This window comes from Narcine bancroftii, chromosome 5 (assembly GCF_036971445.1).
Source record: "Narcine bancroftii isolate sNarBan1 chromosome 5, sNarBan1.hap1, whole genome shotgun sequence".
Lineage (NCBI taxonomy): Eukaryota > Metazoa > Chordata > Chondrichthyes > Torpediniformes > Narcinidae > Narcine > Narcine bancroftii.
The window spans coordinates 204,435,689-204,462,037 of record NC_091473.1 but is presented as its reverse complement, the minus strand read 5'-3'; the positions used below and the strand labels follow the sequence as shown (position 1 = coordinate 204,462,037).

The window sequence follows — 26,349 nt, the reverse complement described above, 5'->3', positions numbered from 1 at the left end:
TATCCTCGGTTTTCCCCCTTTCCATAAAAATTTCCTTATTATTTTCTTTAACTCCTTGAAGAATTTCTCCGTCAAGTGTATTGGCAATGCCAGAAATAGGTATTGCATCCTTAGGAAAATGCTCATTTTAATACAGTTTATCCTTCCTATTAGTGTTAGTGGTAAATCTTTCCAATGCTCTAAGTTGTCCTGTAATTTTTTCATTCGCGGATAATAATTGAGTTTATATAGATGGCCGAGGTTTTTATTTATTTGTATACCTCGATATCACATTGCTTGCGTTTGCCATCTGAATGGTGATTCTTTCTTAAATTTTGAGAAATCCGCATTATTCATTGGCATTGCTTCACTTTTATTTGCGTTAATCTTGTAACCCGACACTTCTCCATATTCCTTCAATTTCTTATGTAATTCTTTTATTGATATTTCCAGTTCTGTTAAGTATACTATAACGTCATCTGCAAATAAACTGATTTTATATTCCTTGTCTTTTATTTTTATCCCTTTTATTTTACTTTCTGTTCTTATCAATTCTGCTAGTGGTTCTATAGCTAACATGATCAATAAGGGTGATAGTGGGCATCCCAGCCTTGTTGATCTGCTTAAGTTAAATTGCTTTGATATATATCCATTTACTGTCACTTTCGCCAATGGCCCCTTATATAATGCTTTAATCCAATTAATATACTTCTCTAGTAAACTGAATTTTTGTAATACTTTGAATAAATAATTCCATTCTACTCTGTCAAAGGCCTTCTCTGCGTATAAAGCAACTGCTACAGTTGGAGCTTTATTTCCTGCATGAATTAAGTTAATAAATTTACAAATATTGTCTGTTGTTCGTCTTTTTTTAATAAATCCAGTTTGATCTAGATTTACCATTTTTGGTACATAGTCGGCCAATCTGTTTGCTAATAGTTTAGCTATTATCTTATAATCTGTGTTAAGTAAAGATATTGGTCTATATGACGCTGGTGTGAGTGGATCTTTCCCTGTCTTTGGTATTACTGTAATTATTGCTGTTTTCCTAGAATCTGGTAAGCTTTGTGTTTTATCAATCTGGTTGATTACTTCCAGGAGGAGAGGATTTAATAAATCTTTAAATGTTTTATAGAATTCTATTGGGAATCCATCCTCTCCTGGTGTTTTATAATTTGGTAGTTTTTTTATTATCTCTTGTATTTCTACTATTTCAAATGGTTCTGTTAATTTGTTTTGTTCCTCTATTTGTAATTTTGGTAGTTCAATTTTAGTTAAAAATTCATCTATTTTGTCTTCTTTCCCTTCGTTTTCAATTTGGTATAATTGTTCATAAAATTCTCTGAAGTTTTCATTAATCTCCGTTGGATTATATGTGATTTGTTTGTCTTTTTTCACTGATGCCAATACCATTCTCTTACTTTGTTCTGTCTTAAGCTGCCATGCAAGAATTTTGTGCGTTTTTTCTCCTAGTTCATAATATTTCTGTTTTGTCTTCATTATGTTCTTCTCCATCTTTTATGTTTGTAGTGTTTCATATTTTATTTTTTTTAATCTGCCAATTCTCTTCTTTTAGTTGTGTCTTCCTTCATTGCTAATTCTTTTTCTATATTTACTATTTCCCTTTCCAACTGCTCTGTTTCCTGATTGTAGTCCTTCTTCATCTTGGTTACATAACTTATTATTTGCCCTCTGATGAACGCTTTCATTGCGTCCCATAGTATAAACTTATCTTTCACTGATTCCGTATTTATTTCAAAGTACATTTTAATTTGTCTTTCAATGATCCTGCCTTTTAAGTAGCATGGAGTTTAATCTCCATCTATACATTCTTGGAGGGATGTCCTCTAACTCTATTGTCAATATCAGGGGTGAGTGGTCCGATAATATTCTAGCTTTATATTCTGTTTTTCTTACTCTATCTTGCATACGAGCTGATAACAGGAATAGGTCTATTCTTGAGTATGTTTTATGTCTACCTGAATAATATGAATATTCCTTTTCCTTTGGGTGTTGTTTCCTCCATATATCCAAAAGTTGCATTTCTTGCATCGATTTAATTATAAATTTGGTTACTTTGTTCTTTCTGTTAATTTTTTTCCCAGTTTTATCCATGTTTGAATCCAAATTAAGGTTGAAATCCCCTCCTATTAGTATGTTCCCTTGCGTGTCTGCTATCTTCAAAAAAATATCTTGCATAAATTTTTGATCTTTTTCGTTAGATGAATATACATTGAGTAAATTCCAAAACTCTGATTATCTGACATTTTATCATTACATATCTCCCTGCTGGATCTATTATTTCCTCTTCTATTTTAATTGGTACATTTTTACTGATTAATATTGCTACTCCTCTAGCTTTTGAATTATATGACGCTGCTGTTACATGTCCTACCCAATCTCTCTTTAATTTCTTGTGCTCCATTTCTGTTAAATGTGTTTCTTGCACGAATGCTATATCAATTTTTTCTTTTTTCAGTAAATTTAGCAGTTTCTTCCTTTTGATTTGGTTATGTATTCCGTTAATATTTAAAGTCATATAATTCAACGTAACCATTTCATACTTTGTTTATCTTTCCTTTCCGTTTTCCTCATCATCACCTTTCCTTCTTATCCATTTCTGCTTTCTTGTTTTGAACACTTTATAAGACAACATTTCTAAAACATCAAACATTTCCCTTATTCTCCTATCTAAAATTTCTTTAACCCCATTATTCCCTCCCCTTCCTGAGTTGCCCTTTATCCCTTGTCGGGCAACCATCTCCCCTCTCCATTTGGATTTGGGAATTCACTCGCAAGCGTCAAATTATTTCGCAGTGACCGTAACTCCTCCCCACTCAGCCCCCCCCAGAAAAGATTTTAATTTTCATATATATACAAATACGGATCCTTTAAATACGGATACACTCATGTACACACATATATACATACACACACATATATATATATATATACCCATATACACACATACATATAGTTCGTGGTCATTTTTACTCTCATTACATGTCTTCATCTCTCTGTCTGTTTTGTAGTTGTTCTGCAAATTTTCGTGCTTCCTCCGGATCCGAGAATAGTCTGTTTTGCTGTCCTGGAATAACTATTTTAAATACCGCTGGGTACTTTAGCATAAATTTATATCCTTTTTTCCATAGGATCGCTTTTGCTGTATTAAACTCCTTTCTCTTCTTCAGGAGTTCAAAACTTATATCTGGATAGAAAAAAATTTTTTGACCTTTGTATTCCAGTGACTTTTTGTCTCTCTTATTTTCTTCATTGCTTTCTCCAAAATATTTTCTCTTGTTGTATATCTTAAGAATTTTACTAAAATGGATCATGGTTTTTGTTGTGGCTGTGGTTTAGGGGCTAATGTTCTATGTGCCCTTTCTATTTCCATTTCTTCCTGTAATTCTGGTCTTCCTAGGACCCTGGGGATCCAATCTTTTATAAATTCTCTCATATTCTTGCCTTCTTCATCTTCCTTCAGGCCCACTATCTTTATATTATTTCTTCTATTATAATTTTCCATTATATCGATCTTCTGAGCTAACAGCTCTTGTGTCTCTTTAACTTTTTGATTAGATTCTTCTAATTTCTTTTTTAAGTCCTCTACTTCCATTTCTATGGCTGTTTCTCGTTCTTCCACCTTGTCCACTCTTTTTCCTATATCTGACATGACCATCTCTAATCTATTCATTTTTTCTTCTGTACTTTTAATTCTTCTTTTTATTTCACTAAATTCTTGTAATTGCCATTCTTTTACTGATTCCATATATTCTTTAAAAAAAATATATCCATTGTCTTGCCTTTCCCTTCTTTTTCCATTTCTCTATGTTCTTCTTCTTCCTCTGGGTTGGTCATCTGTTGTTTCCTTGTTTTCTTTTTGCTCTCTTCTTTCTTGTTCTCATTGTTTTCTATGTTCTCTTCCTGTTGTTGTGTTGTAGCTGTCATTCTCAGCTGTGGAGATCGACTCCTCAGCTGGTCCCCCCTCCCGTCAGTGTTTTTTTTGTCATGCGCATCGCGCACTTTTACTTGGCTCCGCGAGCCATTTTTGTAGTCCCGAGGACTAACTGACCTTAGGGAGCGGGCTTCTCTCTCCACAGTGGGCCTCCTCGGACAGGTAAGGCCTTCACCTTCTTCTTCCGACGTTCTTTCTTCTTCTCTTCTTCCCGTTGCTTTCGACTTTTCTTTCTTCGCTGCCATTTTCTTCCCACCTTTACTTTCACTTTATTTTAATTTTTATGTTTGTGCCTTTGTGTTTTGTGTGTTTTTTTTAAACTTTTCCGGAGAGGGCTGGAGTTCCCCGACCAGCCACTACTCCATCATGTGACTCCCAACGTGAGGGGACGGTGTTGAGGGAGTTTCACTCTATATCCGTACCCGGGAGTGTGTGAGGGGACGGTGCGGAGGGAGCTTCACTCTATATCCGTACCCGGGAGTGTGTGAGGGGACAGTGTTGAGGGAGTTTCACTCTGTGTCTGTCCCCGGGAGTGTGTGAGGGGACGGTGTGGAGGGAGCTTCACTCTGTGTCCGTCCCCGGGAGTGTATGACGGGATAAGAAACTCACGTTGACACCATTGAGGAAATTCCCGATTGCCAGCAGGGTAGCAAGAACACAGTGGAAGGTTTTGTTCCCAGCCAACTGCTCCATACCGAGCTTGAGGTCAAAGAGAGGTTCCGCAATCTCCTGCATGGAGGAGGAAGAGGGGGGCAATATCACTTCCAATACACCCCTCATCTTGTCCACCACACCCTTCACCTTGTCCACCACACCCCTCACTGTGTCCCCCATAACCCTCACCGTCAGCCCCCACACCCCTCACCGTCACCCCCAACACCGTCACCCCCACACCCCTCACCGTCACCCCACACACCCCTCACCATCACCCCCACACCGTCACACCCACACTCCTCACTGTCACCCCCCACACCGCTCACTGTCAACACCCACCCCCCTCTCCGTAACCCCCTCCCCATTCCCTTCACCTTCTCTCTGCTGTCGTAGTCGAGGGTGAAGACCCATAAGCTGAGCCTGGCATGGAGTTGAGGGACCGAGAACAGTCGCAGCAGGAACTGTTCGGCACTGCCCAGGGTCCGGCCCGGGTGGGATGCCTGGGCCCCTCGAATCAGCCGAATCTCATCCTCTGTCGGGACAAGGGACTGGAGTCTCTGTGGGAGAGGGGCCAGGGTCAAGGGCATGGTCAGAGCTCATAACTCAACACCGTCGCGTGTCGACGCAAACCCCGACACACTCACACACACATCCCGATGTACACACCCCAAAAGATCACACACACACACACACTCACCTTGACACATTCACATACACACACACACACTTGACATACACACTCAAACACACACCCTGACACACACACACCCTGACACACACACCCTCGACATACACACTCAAACACACACCCTGACACACACACACCCTGACACACACACACCCTGACACACACACACCCTGACACACTCACCCCGAAACACTCACTCACACACCCTGACACACACCCCAAAATAGTCACACACACCCAACACACTCACACTCCCTGACGCACACCCCAACACACACTCCCCGACACACTCACACACACATCCCGACACTCACACACCCCAAAACACTCACTCACACACACACTTCCCAACACACACTCCCACTGAAATACTCAGTCATACACCCCCACCCCGAAAAACACCTCACCCCTGCACACTCACACACCGAAACATTCACTCACACCCTGACTCACACCCCGAAACACTCACTCCCACACACCCCAACACACCTGTCCCGACCCCTGGCCCCTCTGGCTAAGGCCACAAGCCTCCCCATTCTCACCTGCAGGGCTTCCCTGCCCAGGACACAGCGGTCGAGGGAGAGCAGGGCGGCATGGACCAGATGTGGGGCTGGCAGTGCCTTCAGTGCGATATTGACCATGTTGCTCCTCTTCGCTGGCAGCACGTTGAGCTCGTATCTCCGGCCCACTCCATGCTGCAAGGCCACGGACAAGGGGCGCAGCTCTCAGGGAACAGTTACAGAAGCAGCACTTCAGCCCCACCCCCTCCCAGTGGGATGCTGAGCTCCGACACTCCAGGGAGAAACCTCCCAGCCGACCCAGCCTCTCCTGATAATCCCAGCCCCCTCTGAACCCCAAGAATATTGTGGTGAATTCCAAACTATCAGCTCAGCCCACTTGTCCCCTACGGTACATCACGGAGAGGAGGAGAGGAGGGGAGAGAAAGGCAAAGATGGAGAGCTACAGATGGAGTGATAGATGATAAAGAGTGGGAGATGCGGAGATAGGGGGAGAGGGAAAGAGATGGAGGGAGGCAGATGATAGAGAGAGGGAGAGGGGTGGGGAGATGGGAAGAGGGAGAGTGAAAGGGGAGAAGAGATGAGGAGAGGGAAAGAGAGATAGGACCAGAATCAGGATTTATTGTCACAGACAAGTCACTAAATTCATTGTTTCGCGCAACGTCATAGAGCCAACGTTCATACAAACCACCTCATAACAATAAATAACAGTGGTGAACAAAAGCCAAAGTGCAGCAGGGTCTCTGGTTCACTGATCATTCCGGAATCTGATGGCAGCGGGGAAAAAGCTGTCCTTGTGCCGCTGAGTGCTCATCTTAAGGTTTCTGTATCTTTTCCCAGATGGTAGCAGAGTGAAGAGGGCAAGGCCTGGGGGGTGGGGGTCTTTGAGGATAGAGGCCATTTTTTTAAGACACCGTTGGTGCCTGTGATGTCGCAGGCCGAGTTAACAATCCTCTGGAGTTTATTCTTGACCTGAGAGTTGGCACCTCCGTACCAGGCAGAGATGCAACCAGCCAGAATATTCTCCATGGTACACCTGTAGTTTACAAGTCCAGCCACACAGTGTGGGTGGAGGAGCAGAATCCATGGGGAGATGATGGAAATGAGGGGGGGGGGTGCAGTGTCCAAGAGCCACTAGGTACTGTGCAGCTCTGTAAAACTCCACACTTGGGATCATTGCATTCAGCTCTAGTCACTTCATTACAGGAAGGATGTAGAAGAGATTTACCAGGACATGGCCCGGACTGGAGGTCATGGCCACAGGAAGCAAGACAGGGCCGGGGGATTTGGAGAAGAGGTGGTGTGATAGATGTCTGCAAGATTGTGAGAGAGAGGCAAAGATAAGGTGGACAGCCGGCGCCTTGATCCCGGGACAACAGTAGGAGACACCAGAGAAAGGGTGGACAGCTGGCACCTGTTTCCTGGGACAACAGTAGGAGACACCAGAGAAAGGGTGGACAGCCGGCACCTGTTTTGCGGAACGACAGTAGGAGACACCAGAGATAGGGTGGACAGCCGGCGCCTGTTTTGCGGGACAACAGTAGGAGACACTAGAGATAGGGCAGACAGCCAGCACCTGTATCCCGGGATGACAGTAAGAGACACCAGAAACATTCACTCACACCATCATGTCTGATGGTTGGCCTTGCAGCCAGTGCCACACATTTACAGCCTCAGCAACTTGGGTTCGAATCCCACGCTGTCTGTAAGAAGTTTGTATGTTTTCTCAGGGAGGGGATCCAGTTTCCTCCCACCGTTCAAAACGTACCAGGGTTGGGGGTATAGGTTAATGGACACATGAGCCAAAATGGCCATGCTGCCTGTCTACATTTAAATTTAAAAATTACACAGATTTAAGGTGAGTGGGGGAAAGTTTGGGGCAGACTTTCTCTAGGGTGGGGGAATCTCTACGGTCCCTCTCGGTGGGGGGGGGGGGGGGGAGAAGGTTCTGCAACACATTCAAGTAAAAACCTTGTTTCCTTTCCCCCTCGTGTAACCTTTTGAAATGCAGTTGGTGCAGTTGGTAAGAGAACAGGATGGAAGAGGCCAGGACTTGGCCGCTCCGCAGGGAAAGGGGGCTCACACACGTCAAGCAGAGTCCGGGGGGCGGTGGTGGGGGGGTGGGGGGGGGGGAGTAGCTGAGAACGGGAGTGTTGTTGAAAGAGGGCTCAAAGGATTATCGAAGACACAGCATCTTTGACCCACTACCAGCAGGAAGGAGGTACAGGAGCATCAAAATCATGTCTGATTGATGAACAGTATCCTGTAGCCTAGTAAATCATCCCAAAATATTATATCTGTTTGTTTTATACTGTATTTATACAATTATTATGTGCTATATCAAGCATCATGGTCTGGGAAAATGCTGTTTCGTCTGGTTGTAGATTTACAGCCTGATGATAATGAACTTGCTCTGAATTTCAGTACCCTCTGTCCAATGAGGCCAAGTGCACCACTAAATCTACTGTCACTTTCCATTCCTGTCAACAACCACAACTACACCAACAACCTGTGGGTTGAGTGGGCAGGGAGGATGGCAAATCCTGTGTCACCATTCATTTAAAGAGGACTAGAATGTACAAGCAAGGATAAAACACTGAGGCTTTATCAGGCATTGGTCGCTCCACCTTTGCCATGTCAAAGGTACTGGAGGGAGTCCGGAAGAGGTTCATAAGAATGATCCCGGGGATGGGAGGATTAATGGTTAACATACAGGGAGCTCTGGGCCAGTGCTCACTGGAATTTAGAAAGTGGAAATTGTTGATTGGTAAGAGTGTCGAGACTGTGGGGAGATGGCTGGAAAAAAAGGGTTGAGAGGAATACATCAGCCATGGATCAAATGGGGGAAGCACATGCAATAGGTCGAATGGCCTTATTCTGTGCCCATCTTTTGGCTGAGTTAGGGGAGACGTCAGGGTGGGTTTTTCCACACAGGGGAAAGCCTCACTGGGGGGTAGGGGTGAAGGATGGGACCATAAAGGCATTCAAAGGACTCGGAGGCAGGAACATGGAGGCCGGTGGGTGCAAGAGAAGGATTGCTGTGGGATAGGTTTCAGCACATAATGGGCTGAAGGGCCTGTAATGTTCTACATCGCACCCCCACAGTCTCAGATATGGTTCCTTCCCTGCAGCCATTGGACCCACCCCCCAGAGCAGTGCTCTCCTGCTCAGAGCAAACTGATCTCCTTCCTCACTGACACCCCACAGTCCAGAAACCGGGCTGGTTACATGGGTCCACGAAGGTGAGAGATGACCAGCTAGACAGCTCGCGAAAGGACCCTCCTCACTGTAAACCCCCACCTCCCCACACTCCATAAACTGGGACCTTGACACGTCCGAACAACCAGACAGCTCACAGAAGGACCTCGCTCGCCAATACCAAGTATTTGGTAGCAAGCAAAATTAATCCAAAGCTAGACACTGCCCACTGGGAGAGAGGGAAAGGGGGGGCCGAGCAGAGTCCGTGAAGGTGGGGGGGAGGGGGGCGCAGGAGAGAGAGAAAACCTCTCCACTTGAAGAGAGGGACACAAGGTCAGGCAGCACATCTACATTTTAAGCCTGACCCTCTCTCCCTCCCCTTTTCTCCTCTGTCTCTACTCTCTCTCCTCCCTCTTCCTCTTTCTCACCCCCTCTTCTCCATCTCTCCCCTCCCTCCTCCTCTCTCTCTCCCCTCTTCTCCATCCCCTTCATCCTCCTCTCTCCCTCTTCTCCTTCTCTCCCCTCCCTCCTCTCTCTTCCTCTCTCCTCCTCCATCCTCCCCTCTCTCTCTCCCCCTCTTTTTGGTCTCTCCCCTCCCTCCTCTCTCTCCTCCCCTCTTCTCCATCTGTCCCCTCCCTCCTCTCCATCGCTCCCCTCCATCCTCCTCCCTCTGTCCCCTCTCTTCCCCGTCTCTCCTCTATTTCTCTCCCCCCTCTCCCCCTCTTCTCTGTCTCTCCCCTCCCTTCTCCCTCCCTATCTCTCTCTTCTCCATCTCTCTCCCCTATTTCTCTCCCCCCGCTCCCCCTCTTCTCCATCTCTCCCCTCCCTTCTCTCTCTACCCCTCTTCCTCTCTCTTCCCCTCCTCTATCTCTCCTCTCCCTCTATTTCTCTCTCCCCCTCCTTTCCATCTCTCCCCTCCCTTCTCTCTCCCCTCTCCATCTCTCCCCTCCTTCCTCCTCTCTCACCCCCTCTTCTCCCTCTCCCTCCTCTCTCACCATCTCTCCCCTCCCTTTATTTCTCCCCCTCCTTCCTCTTCCCCTCTTCTCCATCTCTCCCCCTCCCTCCTCTCCCTTTCTCCGTCTCTCCCCCTCCTCTTTCTTACTCTCTCCTGCCCACTCTCCCTCTCTAACTCTATGCCTCTTTCCCTCCCTCTCTCCCTCCTCCTCCACCTCTCCTCTGCCTGTCTCCTCCTCCCGCTCCCCTTCCCTCCTCCTCTCCACCTCTCTCTCTCTCTCTCTCTCCCTCCACCTCTTTCTTCAGGAACAGCCCCACCTCCCACTTGTGAAAAAGCAGGCAGGCCCCTGAATAAAAATGGTGGGGGGGAGGGTGTGGAGGTGGGGGGGAGGGTGTGGAGGTGGGGGGGAGGGAGCGGAGGTGGTGGGGGAAGGAAGGGGAAGGGAGAGGTGGCTACAGGTGGGAGGGTAGAGAGAGAGAGAGGGGGGGGTCTCTGGTAGGAGTGGGAAGGTGAGGGGTGGGAAGCTGGAGGAGACAGAGGAACAGGGGGAGATACTGGGGGGAGGGGGTGAACAGGAATGGCTGTCTAGCTGAGGGAGCCCTGTTATTTCTCCAGTTTGGGTGGGTGGTCTCAGTTTGGCTGTGGGAATGGGGCATGGAGTGGAAGTGGTTGGGCACGAGGCAGCCTGCGTTCCTTCTGCACCCCCCAACCACCCTCCCCCACAATGAGGGGCTCAGATCCGAAACATCCACTTCCAGTGAGAAGCCACTCCTGTGTTCTGTCCCCTCTCCAATAACCCGAGAGCGCATCCAGTCCTGGGGAATGTCCCGGTGAACTCACTCTGCCCTTCCTGTGTCCAGGAAGTTGGGGTGTCCTCTCTCTGGCGCCTGTACCATGAGCTCCTGGTTTCTGTGCTCAGCCCCCTGCACAGCGAGGCAGGCAAATGCCCCACCTCCCCCCCCCCACCCCACCCGCAGGCTGTGTCTGCACCTCCTGCTGTCTCCCTTCCAGGGTGTGCTCACCTGAGGGGTCCTGAAGTCGCTGGGGCTCCGTCCGAAGAGATCCCGCAGGTGGTCGGTGTCCAAAGGCACAGGGTCCAGTCTGGCCCAGATGGTGGACGGCCCAAAGCGGCTGTACTTGGGGACGGAAGGCAGCTCCTGTATCCCCTTCCAGTGCAGCCTGCGCGTCCCAGCCCACGCGGGCTTGGGGATCCCGAGGGGTGGGGGGGGGAGGGAGAGGGGGAGAAGGGGGGTGGGAGAGGGGCTCGGCGGTCCCACCCTTCTCATCCCCAACTGCCTCCTCCTCCTCCTCACGCAGGTCAGTGAAGTCCAGCGCCTGGAGCTTCAGGTGCCGGGGATTTCCAAGCGAGACATCCCAAAGATGGCCAGCCTCCCCCTCTGCTCCCTCGGACCCCTTCTCTGTCTTCATCCCAAGGCCAGTGTGGGGATGGGAGAGCAGGAGACAGAAGAAAACAGGAGGGGAGAGGGGAGAGGGGGCTGTACAGACATCACTCCAGCCTCAGCCAATCCACCATGTCCTCCCCTCCCTCCCCCCCCATCTTGTGTGGGCCAGAGATTCCACATCACACACCCCCCACCCCCCTGGGTCCTGGGACCCACCCTGTGCCTCAAGCAGTTGAGAGATCCCAAGGGGTCCATCTCGTTTCCTGCACATGGAGGAGGCAGACGCCAACGAGACGGCTGGGCTCAGGGCCAAGGCTGGCCTCTCTTCCTGTCACAGCACCCCTCCCCCACCCTTTCTCATCCACCCTCTCCCCTCCCCCAAACTCCCCTCCCTCCCCGAACCCCCTCTACCCTCCCTCCAACACCCCATTCCCCCCTCTCACTCAAACACCCTCTCCCCAACACCCCTCTTCCCTCTCCCTCAAACACCCTCTCCCTCCCCAAACCCCCTCTCCTTCCCCTGAACACCCTACCTCCTCCCCCGACCCACCCCACCTCCCCTTTGTCTGACTCCCTCTGTCCCTCCCTCCATACCCTCCTGCTCCCAGCCACCCCCTCTGCTGACCCCGCCCTCTCCCTCTCTCTGTTCCTCTGAAACCCCCCTCTTAAAACCACATTAAATGCTGCCGAGGTTCTGTTCTCCTATTGTCTTCCCCTCCCTCTGCCTCTCCCCTCCCTCCTCCCTCTTCCAGTCTCTTCCTTGCCCTCCCTCCCTCTCTCCCCTCCATCTTCCTTCCTATCCTTCTAGTCTCTTCCTTGCCCTCCCTCCTTCCAGTCTCTTCCTTGCCCTCCCTCTCCCTCTCTTCCCCTCCCTCTTCCTCTCTCTCCCCTCCCTCCTTCCAGTCTCTTCCTTGCCCTCCCTCCCTCTCCCCTCCCTCCTTCCAGTCTCTTCCTTGACCTCCCTCTCCCTCTCTTCCCCTCCCTCCTCCTGTCTCACTCCTCCCCTCTCCCTACCCTCTCTCACCCCCTCCATCCCTTCCCCTTCTCCCCTCCATCCCTCTTCCTCTCTCCCCCTTCTCCCCTCCATCCTACCTCCCTCTCTCCCTCTCCACCCTCCCCCTCCCTTTTCTCTCTCCACCCTCCCCCTCCCTTTTCCCTCTCCACCCTCCCCCTCCTTTTTCCCTCTCCACCCTCCCCCTCCCTTTTCCCTCTCCACCCTCCCCTTCCTTTCCCTCCCTCCCTTTGCCTTCTCTCCCTCCCTCCCTTTGCCTTCCCTCCCTCCCTTTGCCTTCCCTCCCTCCCTTTGCCTTCCCTTCCTCTCTCCTTCTTCTCCTCCCTCCTACTCCCTCTTCTCCTCCCTCCTACTCCCTCTTCTCCTCCCTCCTACTCCCTCTTCTCCTTCCTCCTACTCCCTCTTCTCCTCCTACTCCCTCCCTCTTCTACTCCCTCCCTCCTACTCCCTCCCTCCCTCTTCTACTCCCTCCCTCTTCTACTCCCTCCCTCCCCTCTTCTATACCCTTCCTCCCTCTTCTACTCCCTCCCTTTTCCTCCTACTCCCTCTTTATTCTTCTCCCTATCCCTCACCCTCCCCCTCCTTCTCCCTTTCCCTCACCCCTCCCATAGTCACCTTCTATCTCTCACACCCCTCTTCCTCTCCCCCATTCCCTCATCCCTCTCTCTCTCCCTCTCCTATTGTATCCCTCTCCCTCACCCTCCTTTCCCAGCCCAACCCAGCCCACTCGCTGGGAAATCAGCCGACGCAAAGGGCCTTCGGTACATGAATGTACCCCAGATTTGGCCCACTTGAGCTGATCCCACTCCCTCCCTCCCTTTGGCCTGTGACCCTCTCCCCTCTGGTCTGTTTGCGTGTCTGATCCTTTTTGAGAGACACAGGCCAAAGGGAGGGAGGGAGTGGGATCAGCTCAGGTGGGCCAAAACTGGGGTACATTCATGTACCAAAGGCCCTCTGCGTCAGCTGATTTCCCAGCGAGTGGGCTGGGTTGGGCTGGGCCTCATGACCCAGCCTGATCTCTGTAATCCCTTGCCCATGACAACACGGAGGAATTCTCTGGGACTTTGGACCTGCCTGGCTCAGGGCTCAAAGTCCAGGACCTGCTCCTGCCTTTCCGGCACGTTCCGAGATTCTCCACCAGCACTGAATACATCACAGACTCCCAAGTCAAAGTAGGGTCTGAAGTGACACCCACTTCCAGGAGCAGCACCCATCTCCGGAACGTGGATCCCGAACCAAGCAGAGCAGACGGGTTGAAATGGACTCTCCCAAGACCCAGGACTACGTGACCACAGCATCCTCATTGGTCAGGTTAGTTCCGTCCCCTCCGAGGGTAAGGGGCGCCCCCTCCCATCCCACCCCACCATCCCTCACTCCAACCCCCCACCCTCTCTCCCCCTCCACCCTCTCTCCCCCTCCACCCTCTCTCCCCCTCCACCCTCTCTCCCCCTCCACCACTTCCTCCCCTCCACCACTTCCTCCCCTCCACCACTTCCTCCCCTCCACCCTCTCTCCCCCTCCACCCTCTCTCCCCCTCCACCCTCTCTCCCCCTCCACCCTCTCTCCCCCTCCACCCTCTCTCCCCCTCCACCCTCTCTCCCCCTCCACCCTCTCTCCCCCTCCACCCTCTCTCCCTCCCCCACCTCCCTCTCTCCCCCCTCACCTCTTCCCCTCCCTACCACCACTTCCTCCCCATCCTCCCTTTCCTCCATTTCCCTCCCTACCGAGGGGAATCATAGGGTTGTGTGAGGGGAATTGAGAGGAGTCGGGGTGATGGGATCGAGGGAAATCGAGGGTGAGTGACGCTGATTTCCACACCCCCAGATCGATTACAGCTGCCAGCACCGAGATGACCAGGAGGCTGTGGAGCTCCTCACCCCACCGCCGCCCCTTCCGGCTCTGTAACCACGACCGGTCCCAGCGCCATGGCGTGACGGCTGGCACCCTCGGGGAGCTGATCAACAAGGTGGGTCCTGGGGTGTCTCGAGGAAAGAGGGGTGGTGGTTCCCAGGGATCACAGGCATACAGTGGGGGAGGGGTCAGACACGCACACAGAGTCACATGCGCATGCCCCTCTACCCCTTTACACCCTCTTCCCCTCCTCTCACCCCTCACCTGTCCCCAACCCCTTTCCTCTCCCCTCTCCCCCTCCCTTCCCTCTCTCTATCTTCTCTCCCACTCCTAACCCCCAATCTTCAAACCCTTCTCTCCTCCTCTCTCCCTCTCCCCCAATCTTCAAACCCTTCTCTCCTCCTCTCTCCTGCTCCTACTGCCACTCCAAATAGGAAATTCCCACATTGGGTGATGGTCCCCCTCCCCTGATCCCTGCCATCTGCCCATCCCTCTCCCAGAATTTAAACCCCACAGCAGGTGATGGTACCTCTCCCCCCTCACCTCACCCCTCCTTCCCCCCCCCCCCCACCAGTGGGGAATCCCTACAGTGGGTCACGGTACCTCTCCCCTTCCCAGGCTTTGGATGTGCTGCTCATCAGCGAGCTGGCCACGCTCGTCCTGGAGGAGGATGGGACAGTCATCGACAGCGAGGATGTCTTTGAGCACCTGGAAGACGACAGGGTCCTGATGGCTTTGGAAAAAGGACAACGATGGAGGCCTCCCAAGGTCAGCCAGATGGAGGGACGAGATGGGGCAGGAGAGGGGATGGAGGGAATGCCCATGGGTCGGAGGGACCAGGGAGAGATCGGACGGGGTCCCAAAGAGGTTAGAGAAGAGGTGGAGCCGATTCCCTGAGGCGTCTCCTGGTCCATTCCGTTTGGGTGTTGATACCCATGGGGAGACTGGGACTCACTCCACCCCATCCTGGAGTGAAGGTGAGGGGTGAGGCAATAGAGCAGAAGGCGTCACCTGGGGAGAGGGTTGGAATCTTTCCCCCCTCCCACTCATAGTGAGGGGCACATTTAGCGTAGTGGTCAGCACATCGCTGTTCCAGCGCCGGCAATGGGGACTGACTTGGGTTCGAATCCCACGCTGTCTGTTAGGAGTTGGTCCATTCTCCCCATGTCTGCGTGGGTTTTCCCCGGGGACTCCACTTTCTTCCCGCCACTCGAAACGTACCGGGAGGTGTAGGTCAATGGGGTGTAAATTGGACGGCACCGACGTGTTTAAATTTAAAATGTTAAAAAAACTGGTCAGAGAATTAACAGGCATGATTGGGTCCCCAACTGGAGGCCTGTACCTCTGGGATTGGCGCTGGGACCAGCGTTGTTTCTCATCTTCTCTACATGCCTGTGTAATTTTCGATGCTGTGTAAAAGTCTCTCCCACTATTTTTGGCCCCGACTTCACCCCCTCCCCCTCTATCTGAGCTCCTGACACACTGACTGCCCCATCTGAAATCCAGGCTCCCTGTCCACAGACCCTTGCCCCAGCTACCTGCCCTCCCAACACCCCAAACATGGATCCCTCCCCAGGTCACCCGCCTACGCCCCTGGGAGACGACAGGGTCCTGATGGTTTTGGAAAAGGGACAACGATGCCCCAGCTGTGGATCCTCGCCCTGGCCGCCTGCCCACCGGAGCTCCCGACTCACCCCGACTGCAGATCCTCGCCCACGTTCCAAATGCAGACTTACCCACCCTGCACCCCCCCACCCCCCGCCCCACCAGTCTCTGGCTATCCAAGCTCCCAGAGCCTTGAACAACACAGGTACTTAACACGGTCAAAAGTAGTATCCCTATAAAAGTTGACCCCCCCCTCCACAATTTTGTCCAGAAAAATTGGTCGCCAAAACTCAACAATTACACAAGTATGTTATATATCATTGATAATGTGGTAAATTGGATTAGAGAGTTGATGCAATTGTGGACAGCGAGGAAGGTTTTCCAAGCTTTCAGATGGATCTGGACCAGCTGGAAACATGGGCTGCAGTGAGGAAAATAGAGTTTAATGCAGACAAGTGTAGCATCTCTGAGAGGACATACACCTGGGCAGGACGTACACGGTGAAGGGTTGGGCACTGGGGACACAGTAGATCAGAGGGATCTGGGAATACAGATACACAATTCCCCGAAAGTGGAAAGAGTCTGTGGCACGTTGGCTTTCATAGATCAAAGTGCTGAGTTGGGGCATTGTGTTGACGTTGTATCCGACGTCGGTGAGATAAATTCAGAGTACTGTGGGCCGTTTCGGTCACCTGGCTTCTGGAAAGCTGTCAATAAGATCGAAAGAGTGCAGAGAGGATTTCTAAGGATGTTGCCGGGACTTCAGCAGCTGACTTTCAGGGGGGAAGGTTAAGCACGTTAGGTCTTTATTCCCTGGAGCGTCAGAGAATGAGAGGAGATTTGATGGAGGTGTCCAAAATTAAGAGAGGTATTGATAGAAACTTTTTCCACCGAGGTTGGGTGAGGAACACTTCCTCTCAACCCCTCTGTCCTGGCCTCTCCCTGCCCCCATTGATCTCAGCTTTAAATCTAACCAACGGCTTGGCCTCCATGTTCACCTGGGACAACAAGCTCCACTGATTCGGCACCCTCTGACTGAAGAAATGGCTTCTCATCTCCAGTCCAAAGGGACATCCTTTTTATTCTGAGGCTGTGCCCCACCAACCCCCCCACCCCCCCCCCCACCCCCGCAGTCCAAGCCTCTCCACATCTACTCTACCCTGCCCTCTCAATATCCAGCAGGTTTCACAACATCCCATCATCCTTCGAAACTCCAGCGGGTACAGACCCAAAGCCATCAAATTAACCCCTCATCCCCAGGATCATTTTCTTAAACTCCTCCAGACCCTCTCCAAACTCCTCCTCCCTCAGATGTGTCGGGCTGGCGATGGTGTTAGCAAGGTTGAGCGAGCTGGGGCTTTTCTCTTTGGAGCGCCAGACGAGACAAGGAGTAACAGATTGAAGGGGGTTATGAGATAGGGTGGACAGTTCAGGGGAGGTGTCAGGGGTAAGTTTCTTTGCACAGCGAGTGTTGGGAGCCTGAAAGGTGTTGCCAGTGGCAATGCTGGAGGCTGGGACAATAGGGGCATTCAAAAAAGACTCAGGCATGTGGAAGGAGGGTCATGGACATGGGGTGGGGAAGGGCGTAGGTTGACATGGGTCAGTACAAGGTAGTGGGCTGAAGGTGAGGCCAAATTCAGAGTATTGCAGCAGTTCTGGGCACCTGGGGGCAGGAAGGACTCCAGTAAGATTGAAAGAGAGCATAAAAACTAGGAGCAGGAGTCGGCCATCCGGCCCATCAAGCCCTGCTCCCCCCATGGCTGATCTGATCATTGTCTCAACCCCACCGACCTGCCTTCTCCCCATATCCCTTAATTCCATTTTTTTAATATAAAAATCAATCTAAGTGAACCTTAAATATGTTTCATGAAGTCGCCTCATCTGCTTTCCTGGGAGGAGAATTCCACAGCTTCACGACCCTCTGGGAAAAAGTTCTTCCTCATCTCCATCTTGAATCTTGTGTCCCCTAGGTCTGGTCTCACCCACCAGTGAAAACCATTTTCCTGCCTCTATCCCTTTCATGTTTATATGTTTCTATAAGATCTCCTCTCATTCTTCGGAATTCGAGCAAGTATAATCCCAGACGATTGAGTCCGTCCTCGTGGGACAACCCCCTCATCTCATCTCCAGGAGCAACCTGGTGAATCTCCTCTGGACAGCCTCCAAGGCCAGTCTATCCTTCCTCATGGACAGAGACCAGAACTGCGTCCAGTGCTCCAGGTGCGGCCTCACCAGGACCTTTTACAGTTGCAGCGTGACCTCCCTGCTCTTTAATTCAGTTCCTCTAATGGTGACAGCCAACGATCCATTTGCAGAGAAGATTGACTCGGACATTGCCGGGTCTTCAGGAGTTGAGTTACAGGGAAAGATTAAACAGATTAGGACGTTATTCCTCGGAGCAAAGTGAAACGAGGGCAGGTTCACAAGATTATGAGAGGCACAGACAGAGTGGGTTACAAGTGGCCTGTTTCCACCTAGATTGGAGGAGGTCAGTATGAAAGGTCATAGTTTTCAGGGGGAGGTTCACCCCTCAGAGAGTGGAATGAGCTGCCATTCGATGCAGTGAACACGCTCGACCACCTGTCTTAAGAACGACTTGAAAGGGAGAGGCCTGGAGTGGGTGCAGGTCAGTGGGACTAGTGGCATGATGTTTTGGCACAGACTTTTGGGGCCGAATGGGTCCATGCTGCAGTGTTCGATGGGCCTGTACTATGCCCCCCATGCTATGAGACTCCAAATGTGGTCTGAAGCCTCAGCAATACGCATTACACCATCTTTGCCCACCAACTCCACCCTTCGGGGAATCCTGCCCTGGGGGTCCCAGATCTCCTTTGGACCTCTGCTCTCTGCAGTCCCTCCACACTTAAGAAGCAGAGTGGGTGCCTGTCCTGACCACCAGCGCTAGCAGCCTTTGCCTATGCATCCCCTGCCCCTGCCCTCTGTGGCTCCACCTTTTCTTTCTGTTTCCTTCCTCTCTGACATGAAAAGTGGTGAAGATGGTGAGAGAGGCCCACTGAGATTGGGGCCTGCCAACTTGGCTTTGGCACGGGGACGACTACATCTCACGAGCCTGATAAAAGTTTGTGAGGCTGTAATGAGGAATGATGATGAAGGTAGAGCAGTGGATGCAGTGTATATGGATTTCAGTAAAGCATTTGATGAGGTTCCCCATGCAAGGCTTATTTTGACAGGGAATCCAATGAAGCCTTGCTTTGTGGACACAGAATTGGCTGCTTAGAGAAGGGAGAGAGGGTGGTTGTAGATGGTTGATTTCCAGTGTGGAGCCCAGTGACCAGTGGTGTTCCACAGGGATCTGTTCCGGGGTCTCCTCCAATTTTTATAAATGGCCTGGATGAGGAAGTGGAGGCTGGGTTAGTCGTGTTGTGGATACAGAGGGACAGTGACAGGATACAGAGCTGGGCTGAGCAGTGGATGGAGTTTAACCCAGAAAGGTGCGAGGTGGTTCATTCAGGTCAGACAAATTTAAAGGCAGAAAACAATGTTAATGGGAGAACAACGAGCAGTGTGGACAGACCGAGAAACCTTGGGGTCTGTGTCCGCAGGACTGAAATCTGCTGCACAGGTTGAAAAGGAGGTTTAATGGTGCCTTTACCTTCATTAGCCGTGGGATCGAGTTCAAGAGACATGTGTTACACGTAGGTTAGTCTCCACTTGGAATATTGTATCTATTTCTGGTCACCTCACCAAGGGAAGAACGTGGATCCTCTGCCCAGTTCAGGCCCTTCAGCCCACGGTGTTGTGCTGACCCAATAACCAACTGTAACCACTGCCTGGAATCTCCCTCCTCCATAACCCTCCATTTTACTCAACTCCTTTTAACACAGACACCCTGTCTTTTTTTTCACTCATACCTTGAGGAAGGGCTCAGGCCTGAAACATCAGTTATACATCTTCACCTCGTCTGGATGCTGTGAGACCGGCAGAGTTCCTCCAGCCTTTCTAGGGTCTTTACTACAATCACAGTGTCTGCAGCTTGGGATATAGTATCAGAATTTATTGTCATGAACAAGTCACGAAATTCAGTGTTTTTGCAGCAGCGTCATAGAGCAAATATTCATATTATAACCATCTTACAACAATACTATAAATAACGGTGCACGAAAAGTGCGGCAGGGTCTGTGGTTCAGGAATCTGATGGCAGCAGGGAAGAAGCTGTCCTTGTGCCGCTGAGTGCTCGTCTTTAGGCTCCGGTCCCTTTTTCCTGATGGTAGCAGAGTGAAGAGGGCAAGGCCTGGATGGTGGGATCTTTGAGGATAGAGGCTGATTTTTTAAGACACCTCCTCACATAGATGTCTTCGATGGAGTGGTCTGGTGCCTGTGATGTCGCAGGCCGAGTTAACAACCCTCTGGAGTTTATTCTTGTCCTGAGAGTTGGCATCTCCAAACCAGGCAGTGATGCAACCAGCCAGAACATTCTCCATGGTACACCTGTAGAGGTTTACGAGAATCTTTGGTTACATAATGAACCTCCTCAAACTCCTCACAAAGTATAGCCACTGGTGACCCTTCAAAATTGAGGCTCCAGGACAGATCCTCGGAGATATTGACACCCAGAAATTTGAAGTTCTTGACCTTCTCCACTACTGAGCCCTCGATGAGGACTGGGTCATGTTCCCCTGACTTCCTCCTAAAGACCACAATCGTCTCCTTGGTTTTGTTGATGGTGAATGCAAGGTTGTTGTTACACCTTCAACGAGCTGATCTATCTCCCTCCTGTACGCTTCCTTATTGCCATTTGTGATTCTGCAGACAACTGTGCTGTCGTCAGCAAATTTGTAGATGGCATTGGGATTGTGTCTGGCCACAGTCATGGGTGTATAATGAGTAGAGCAGTTGGCTAAGCTCACATCCCTGGGGTGTGCCTGTGTTGATAATCAGTGAGAAGGAGACGTTGTTCCCAATTCTTACGGACTGTGGTCTTCTGATGAGGAAGTCAAGGATCCAGTTGCAGAGTGGGGTACAGAAGCCCAGAGTTTGTAGCTTCTTGACCAGCACTGAGGGTATAATGGTATTGAAGGCTGAGCTGTAGTCTATGAAGAGTGGCCATATGTATGAGTTGCTGTTTTCGAGGTGATCATCCAGAGCTGAGTGGAGAGCCAGCAATACTGCATCAGCCGTGGAGCGATTGTGACGATAGGGTAATTCCAGTGGGTCCAGATCTTTGCTTAGGTACGTGTTAATTCTGACCATGACCAGCCTCTCCAAGCCTTTCATCACAGCAGATGTTAGTGCTATTGGGCAATAGACATTGAGGCAGCTCACACTACTCTTCCTGGGCACCAGGATGATTGATGCCCTTTTGAAGCAGGTGGAAACCTGATTCTGAATCTAACAAGACGGAAGTTATTCAAAATGATCATCCCTGCTGTAATAATCTGTTCAAACACAAAATGCTGGAGAAACTCAGCAGGTTGAACTGTCTCCTTTATGCAGCAAAGGGAAAGACATGTCGGGCTTAAGCCCTTTGTCAAGGTGTGGGGGGTGGGGAATGCCGTCAGGCATCGAACAAGAGGGGGAGAAGGGGGTGGTAAAGGCAGAAGATGATGGGTGGAGAAAGGAGGGAGGGGACAGTAGTGATGAGGGGGAGGGCTGTGCTGGGTAAAAGAACTGGAAAGGCAGGAAAAGGGGGAGGGGAAAAGAAAAGGCGAGCTGATTTAGTGGAAAGCAGTAAAATCAACAGCCCCTTCAAATTGTAGCGCACCTGGGTCATCCTCCTGGGAGCAGGGAGCGATGACTGGGACTGGAAGCCCCTTTTAAATCACAGGGGAGTGGACCCATTAAATTGCCAACCCAGTGATTTAAGGGGGATCCCACCCCCACCCCGGCGATGATGCGCCACACACTCACCGGAAGTACTGCCGGATGTTCGGATGCTGGCTGCCCAGTGATGCATGCATGCAAATGCTGGCGTCACTGGAATAAGCGAGTCGGTCATATTCCTGTTCAGCTCGCCTGAGGAAGTGAGCTAGGTATGTTTAGCTGGGTTCCCTGACTACCTCTGAGGTAAGTCAGGGACCTGGTCGGATTTCAACGGGGTTGGCTGGGTCAGACCCTTTCTAACTGCCACATAACTGAGGTGCAAACTGGGCAGATTGACCCGTTAACCCCATTTTACACGGCAGTTTGAAAGGGCCCAGTGTTCATGCCATGTGTCTGGAGGGAAGCCCAGATGGGAAAATAAGGGGTGGTTCCTCCAATCTGCGGGTGGCCAGGGTGGGACAATCCACAAGGTCATGGACAGGCATGTGACCGTGGGAGAGTGCCCTGGAATTGAAGTGGTCGGCCACGGGGAGGTCACTGTGGTTGGGGTTGGAGAGGAGGTGCTAGGCAAAGCGATCTCCCAGTCTACGACCAGTCGGCGGAGTCATCTCCTAAACCCTCAAACCTCACTCCCCACTTTCTGGCTACCCTCCCCTATCCTCTTCTCCCTCACAAACCCCGACTTCCCACATTCCTCCCTCACCTCACCACCCCCCTGACCTCCCCCCGACCTCCCTCCAGACACATAGCATGAACATGGACAGTACTGTCATCCACCCAAGCTGCTTGCCCTCTCTTCCCCCTTCTCCTTTCCCTTTCTACCACCCAGCCCTCCCTCCTCCCCCCTCATCGCTACTGCATCCTCCCTCCTTTCTCCACCCATCATCTCCTGCCTTCCCCACCCCCCTACCCTCTTGTTCGACACCTTTACATAAAGGACGCTGTTCGACCTGCAGAGCTTCTCCAGCATTTTGTGGTTTTCCTCATGGGCGGAAAGGGCCTGTTACTACAAAAATAAATTTAAAAAGTCACAGCCCGTGATAATTCGATACATTGGAAGAACTGAGGGAACTGAGGCCTGGAGTGGGGGCAGAGGAGATTTAACAGGATGTTGCCCAAATTGGAGAATGGGCCACATGAGGTCAGGTTAATGGAGCTGGTGATTTTCTCTTTGGTGCGACAAAAGTGAGGAGCAACTTAATAGAGGCGTATGAGATTATAAGGGGCAGTGTCTGTCACTGGGGGAGGGTGTGGCGGGAGGATGCAGAGGAAGATTCAGCCTGTGTCTGACCAATGATGTGGTGTCTTACAGAGGGGAATGATCTCCTACACACTGACTCAAAAACCCAAGGACAGCAAAGACATCGCCCGGATAACCTTCGACATCTACAAACTCAACCCCAGGGATCTTTTTGGCTCACTAAACATCAGGGCCACCTTCTACGACTTCTACTCCATGACCTTTGAAGTCAAGTGCCTGGGGCCAAAGAAGATTATCAGGTACCTTAGACTAATGAGTGTGGGGGAGGGCCAGGGTGGAGGTAACAGAAGTGCGTCTCCACATGGCAGGGAAGGTGAGCCCCACTGCCATCGATGCAGCTTTCTCGGGGGGAATAGTCAGGAGAGATTGTCCAGCAAGGGATGGGAGGGTAGGGGGAGGATGTGAGGTGGAGGGGAGGGTGGGGAAGGATGGGAAGAGAAGTTCGCAAGACACATCGTTAACCAGGAAAAAAGGGACAGTGAGGAGGGAGCTTCACTCTGTGTCTGTCCCCGGGAGTGTGTGACGGGACGGTGCGGAGGGAGCTTCACTCTGTGTCTGTCCCCGGGAGTGTGTGACGGGACGGTGTGGAAGGAGCTTCACTCTGTGTCTGTGTCGGGATGCTGCGCTGGGAGCTTCAGTCGGTCTGACCCTGGAGGATTGTGCGTCGGGACGGGGGAGGGGGGAACTCTCGCTCCATGGTCTGAAGGCTGTATTTGGTTCCCTCAGACAGGTTCTCCGTGTCGCCTCGTCCCTGATGTCTGCGATTGGCCAGCTGCTGCTCGCTGCGTCCTCTTTCACCAGGCGCCTTGTGGAGGGCACCGAGCGCCTGGTGGAATTCGACGACTGAGCTGCCCCATCCTGCGAAGCTTCATAGGCCAAAGAACACCTCACACATCCTCCCGAACTACACTCACCTGCACACACCGTCAGCTGGAGACCACTGCACACACATGGAAATAGAGACACTCACCAAAAAGGGTGACACCCCCTCACCCAGACGCAGAGTGGGCGGCGTCCACGTGATCCGTCCATGCACACGCTTCACACACAGACACTGTCCGCACACAAACACGTTTTAGACATGAACACAGACGGGAGCCACGTGCCTGTGCTCCACCAAACTGCTCAGCATCTGGATTAAACTGGAATCAAGTTCTCCCGAATGGTTTCTCTTTGTTTAGTTGAAGTGATTGGGCGCAAACACCCCTTCCCCATAGGTCTCCCACCTCCCCACCCCCTCCTCTGGGGAACTCTCTCCTCTGCTCACCAGGGGAGCTGGCAATGCAATTCATGATGACACAATAGGAGGACACGCCCTTTTCCCCATCCGTCCCATTTCCCTGTGTCCTGCCCGCACCCCTCTAGACCTTCCCTCTCTGTATGTTTCAACCACTGTAGCCCCCCCACCCCTTCCTCTGATAGTTTGACCCACACACCCTGTGTGAAGGTGTCCCCATTAAATCTCCACCCCCACCCCCCTTCACCTTAAACCCATTCCCTCTGGTTTTAAGACTCCCTGATCCCGGGTTGGAGAGAGAGACTATGACCACCCATGCCCCTCCTGATTTTTATAAACCTCTCTCAGGTCCCTCCTTCAGCTTCCAACAGTCCAGGGAGAAATTGCCCATCCTTTCCACGTTAACCAACACCCGCTTCGGCTCCACGAAGAATCCGCAGAACCTTCCCTGGACAAGCCACTTGCTGAACACTGAGGAGTCCTGGTGAGGAGACGAGACCCTGGTACCACAGTGGCCATAGCACAGCGGGGACAAAAGGGTAGGGTCTTGAGAGGAGGGTTGGGCCAGGGAGAAACAGGGCCTTGGGTCCATCTCATTTAATTCTCCCCACGGATCTGTCAACTCCTGGATTTTCACCTTCACACAGACGGCAACGTCCACTTTATCGTCGAGTACACACGTGGAGGCCCGAGATGATTTTTCCTGCTGTTGCATGTGATGTCCTGTGTATGCTTAATTAACCCACTGATCTGCGCAGGGTCTTTTGGGAGGAAACCAGAGCCCCCCGGGGGATGGGGAAACCCAACCAGTCACAGGGAGGTTGTTCAATCTGCTCACACACAGGTAGAGGAATGGATCGAACCTGCGTCTCTGAGGACATGAGGCAGCAACTGGGCTGCTGTGTCCTCTGTAGGTCAGTGGGGTACAGTGACACGGGGCGCTGGGTCGGGGGGGGGGTTGACGTCAGTTGGGGTACAATCGGTGACACGGGTCTGAGGGAGGGGGTAACGTTAGTTGGGGCATTGCTTCATTTCCCCACCCATTCCCCTGCTGATGTGTCGGCCCATGGTTTCATGAACTGCACACTTGAGACGACCTGGAAATCAGAGGAACACCTCACCTTGCCTGGACGCCCTCCAACTCGGTGGCACAAACATCAATGTATCTGGTTTCTGTTAAAACCCCCCTCCTCGCGCCTTCTCCGTCGCTTTACCCCCAGCTCTATCTCCTTCCAGAACATCAATTCTCACCTCAGCATAAATCGGTGGCACAGAAATGGTCCGTTCCCGTGGTGTGTGTCCAAATTCCTCCTCCTCCCATCCAGTGACGCATTCCTGCTCTGCTTATTCTTTAGTGAAGGGATCAGGCCCAAACGTCAGTAACCTAGATTTACCTGCTACGGCCGCTGAAGACTGGCTGAATTCCTCCACCATTTGCGTGTGTTTATCTCTGCTGTCAGGGGCCAACGGCAGGCAGGCAGGGAACGTGAGGAAGTTGGAGCTGGTTTCTGGTTAAAACCCATCGAGAGAAGCCCCTCCATCACCCTGGCCACAATCTCTCCTCGCGGCTACCTTCTGTCAGAAGGTGCAGTCGCCTCAGGTCCAGCACCTTCAGGTTCAAGGACAGGTCCTTCCCAACAGCCATCGCCTTTTGTCACACTGACCAGGGAGTGCTCCCACTCGGCATTAGACTGTACCACTGCATGAGGCTAACAATGTAATCTTGTTTTTAGAACCTCTTGTTAATTCAATTAACTTTTTTTTTGCGAAGTACCTATCCAGCAGGATGAAGGGCTTTCAGTGCATGTACGCAGTGTTACCATGTGTATGACATTGTTTACTTTTGAGGGGGAGCACAAAAGGGAACTTGTTTCCGGGAGAACCAAGTAGCAAGGCAGTTCTGTCCGGAGGACGGGGCGGGGTGGGCCGTGATGCTCAGAAGCCGGGGGTGAGGTGGATGCCTGGATCCAGGCACACTCACAATGTCTGTGAGGGGACTCTCTTGGCTTAAGTAGCACCTGGAATCATGCCCTTGGGCCCAAACTGCCTATGCTGACTAGTGTCCCACCCACACTCGTCCCACCTGCCCCTCAAAACCTGTCCTATCTGTGTATCTGTCCAAAGTGTTGGGACAGTACCTACCATGCTGGGTGGGGGTAATCCTGCGGTGCGACCGTGAAATTGTCGCCTGAACCTTGGAAGGTCGGGCTGGTGTGGAGAGAAGGCAGAAAAGACACACAGAGATCTGTGAC

General features: G+C 51.4%; 2 protein-coding genes and 1 long non-coding RNA gene across 3 annotated transcripts in view; 1 reads left to right on the top strand and 2 right to left on the bottom strand.

The window, feature by feature from the left end:
- Positions 1 to 11,320, bottom strand: part of LOC138764626 (FH1/FH2 domain-containing protein 3) — a 52,912-nt gene extending 41,592 nt beyond the window's left edge. Inside the window, exons 1-4 of the mRNA XM_069940776.1 lie at positions 10,970 to 11,320; positions 5,819 to 5,971; positions 4,963 to 5,145; positions 4,544 to 4,663 (exon numbers count right to left, since the gene is read on the bottom strand). Coding sequence (XP_069796877.1) covers positions 4,544 to 4,663; positions 4,963 to 5,145; positions 5,819 to 5,971; positions 10,970 to 11,233 — 720 coding nt within the window. The 5' untranslated portion in view covers positions 11,234 to 11,320. The remainder of the gene's footprint in view (positions 1 to 4,543; positions 4,664 to 4,962; positions 5,146 to 5,818; positions 5,972 to 10,969) is intronic.
- A 2,110-nt stretch (positions 11,321 to 13,430) lies between these two features.
- On the top strand, positions 13,431 to 24,016 carry LOC138764623 (lipid transferase CIDEB-like). The gene is made up of 5 exons (XM_069940774.1): positions 13,431 to 13,673; positions 14,187 to 14,328; positions 14,832 to 14,981; positions 22,912 to 23,099; positions 23,587 to 24,016. The coding sequence occupies exons 1-5, from the start codon at positions 13,621 to 13,623 to the stop codon at positions 23,705 to 23,707; spliced, it is 654 nt and encodes a 217-aa protein (XP_069796875.1). The 5' UTR covers positions 13,431 to 13,620; the 3' UTR covers positions 23,708 to 24,016.
- On the bottom strand, positions 19,819 to 25,809 carry LOC138764625 (uncharacterized). The gene is made up of 2 exons (XR_011358231.1): positions 25,349 to 25,809; positions 19,819 to 20,267 (listed from the first exon to the last, which is right to left on the bottom strand). It is a non-coding gene; the product is annotated as an uncharacterized lncRNA (long non-coding RNA).
- Between the last annotated feature and the right edge of the window lie 540 nt (positions 25,810 to 26,349).

Coding starts and splice junctions, on each gene's coding strand:
- LOC138764623 (XM_069940774.1), top strand. CDS start 13,621: ATGGACTCTCCCAAGACCCAGGACTACGTGACCACAGCATCCTCATTG. Junction 14,329..14,831: donor TCGGGGAGCTGATCAACAAG/GTGGGTCCTGGG, acceptor TCCCCTTCCCAG/GCTTTGGATGTGCTGCTCAT. Junction 14,982..22,911: donor AACGATGGAGGCCTCCCAAG/GTCAGCCAGATG, acceptor GGTGTCTTACAG/AGGGGAATGATCTCCTACAC.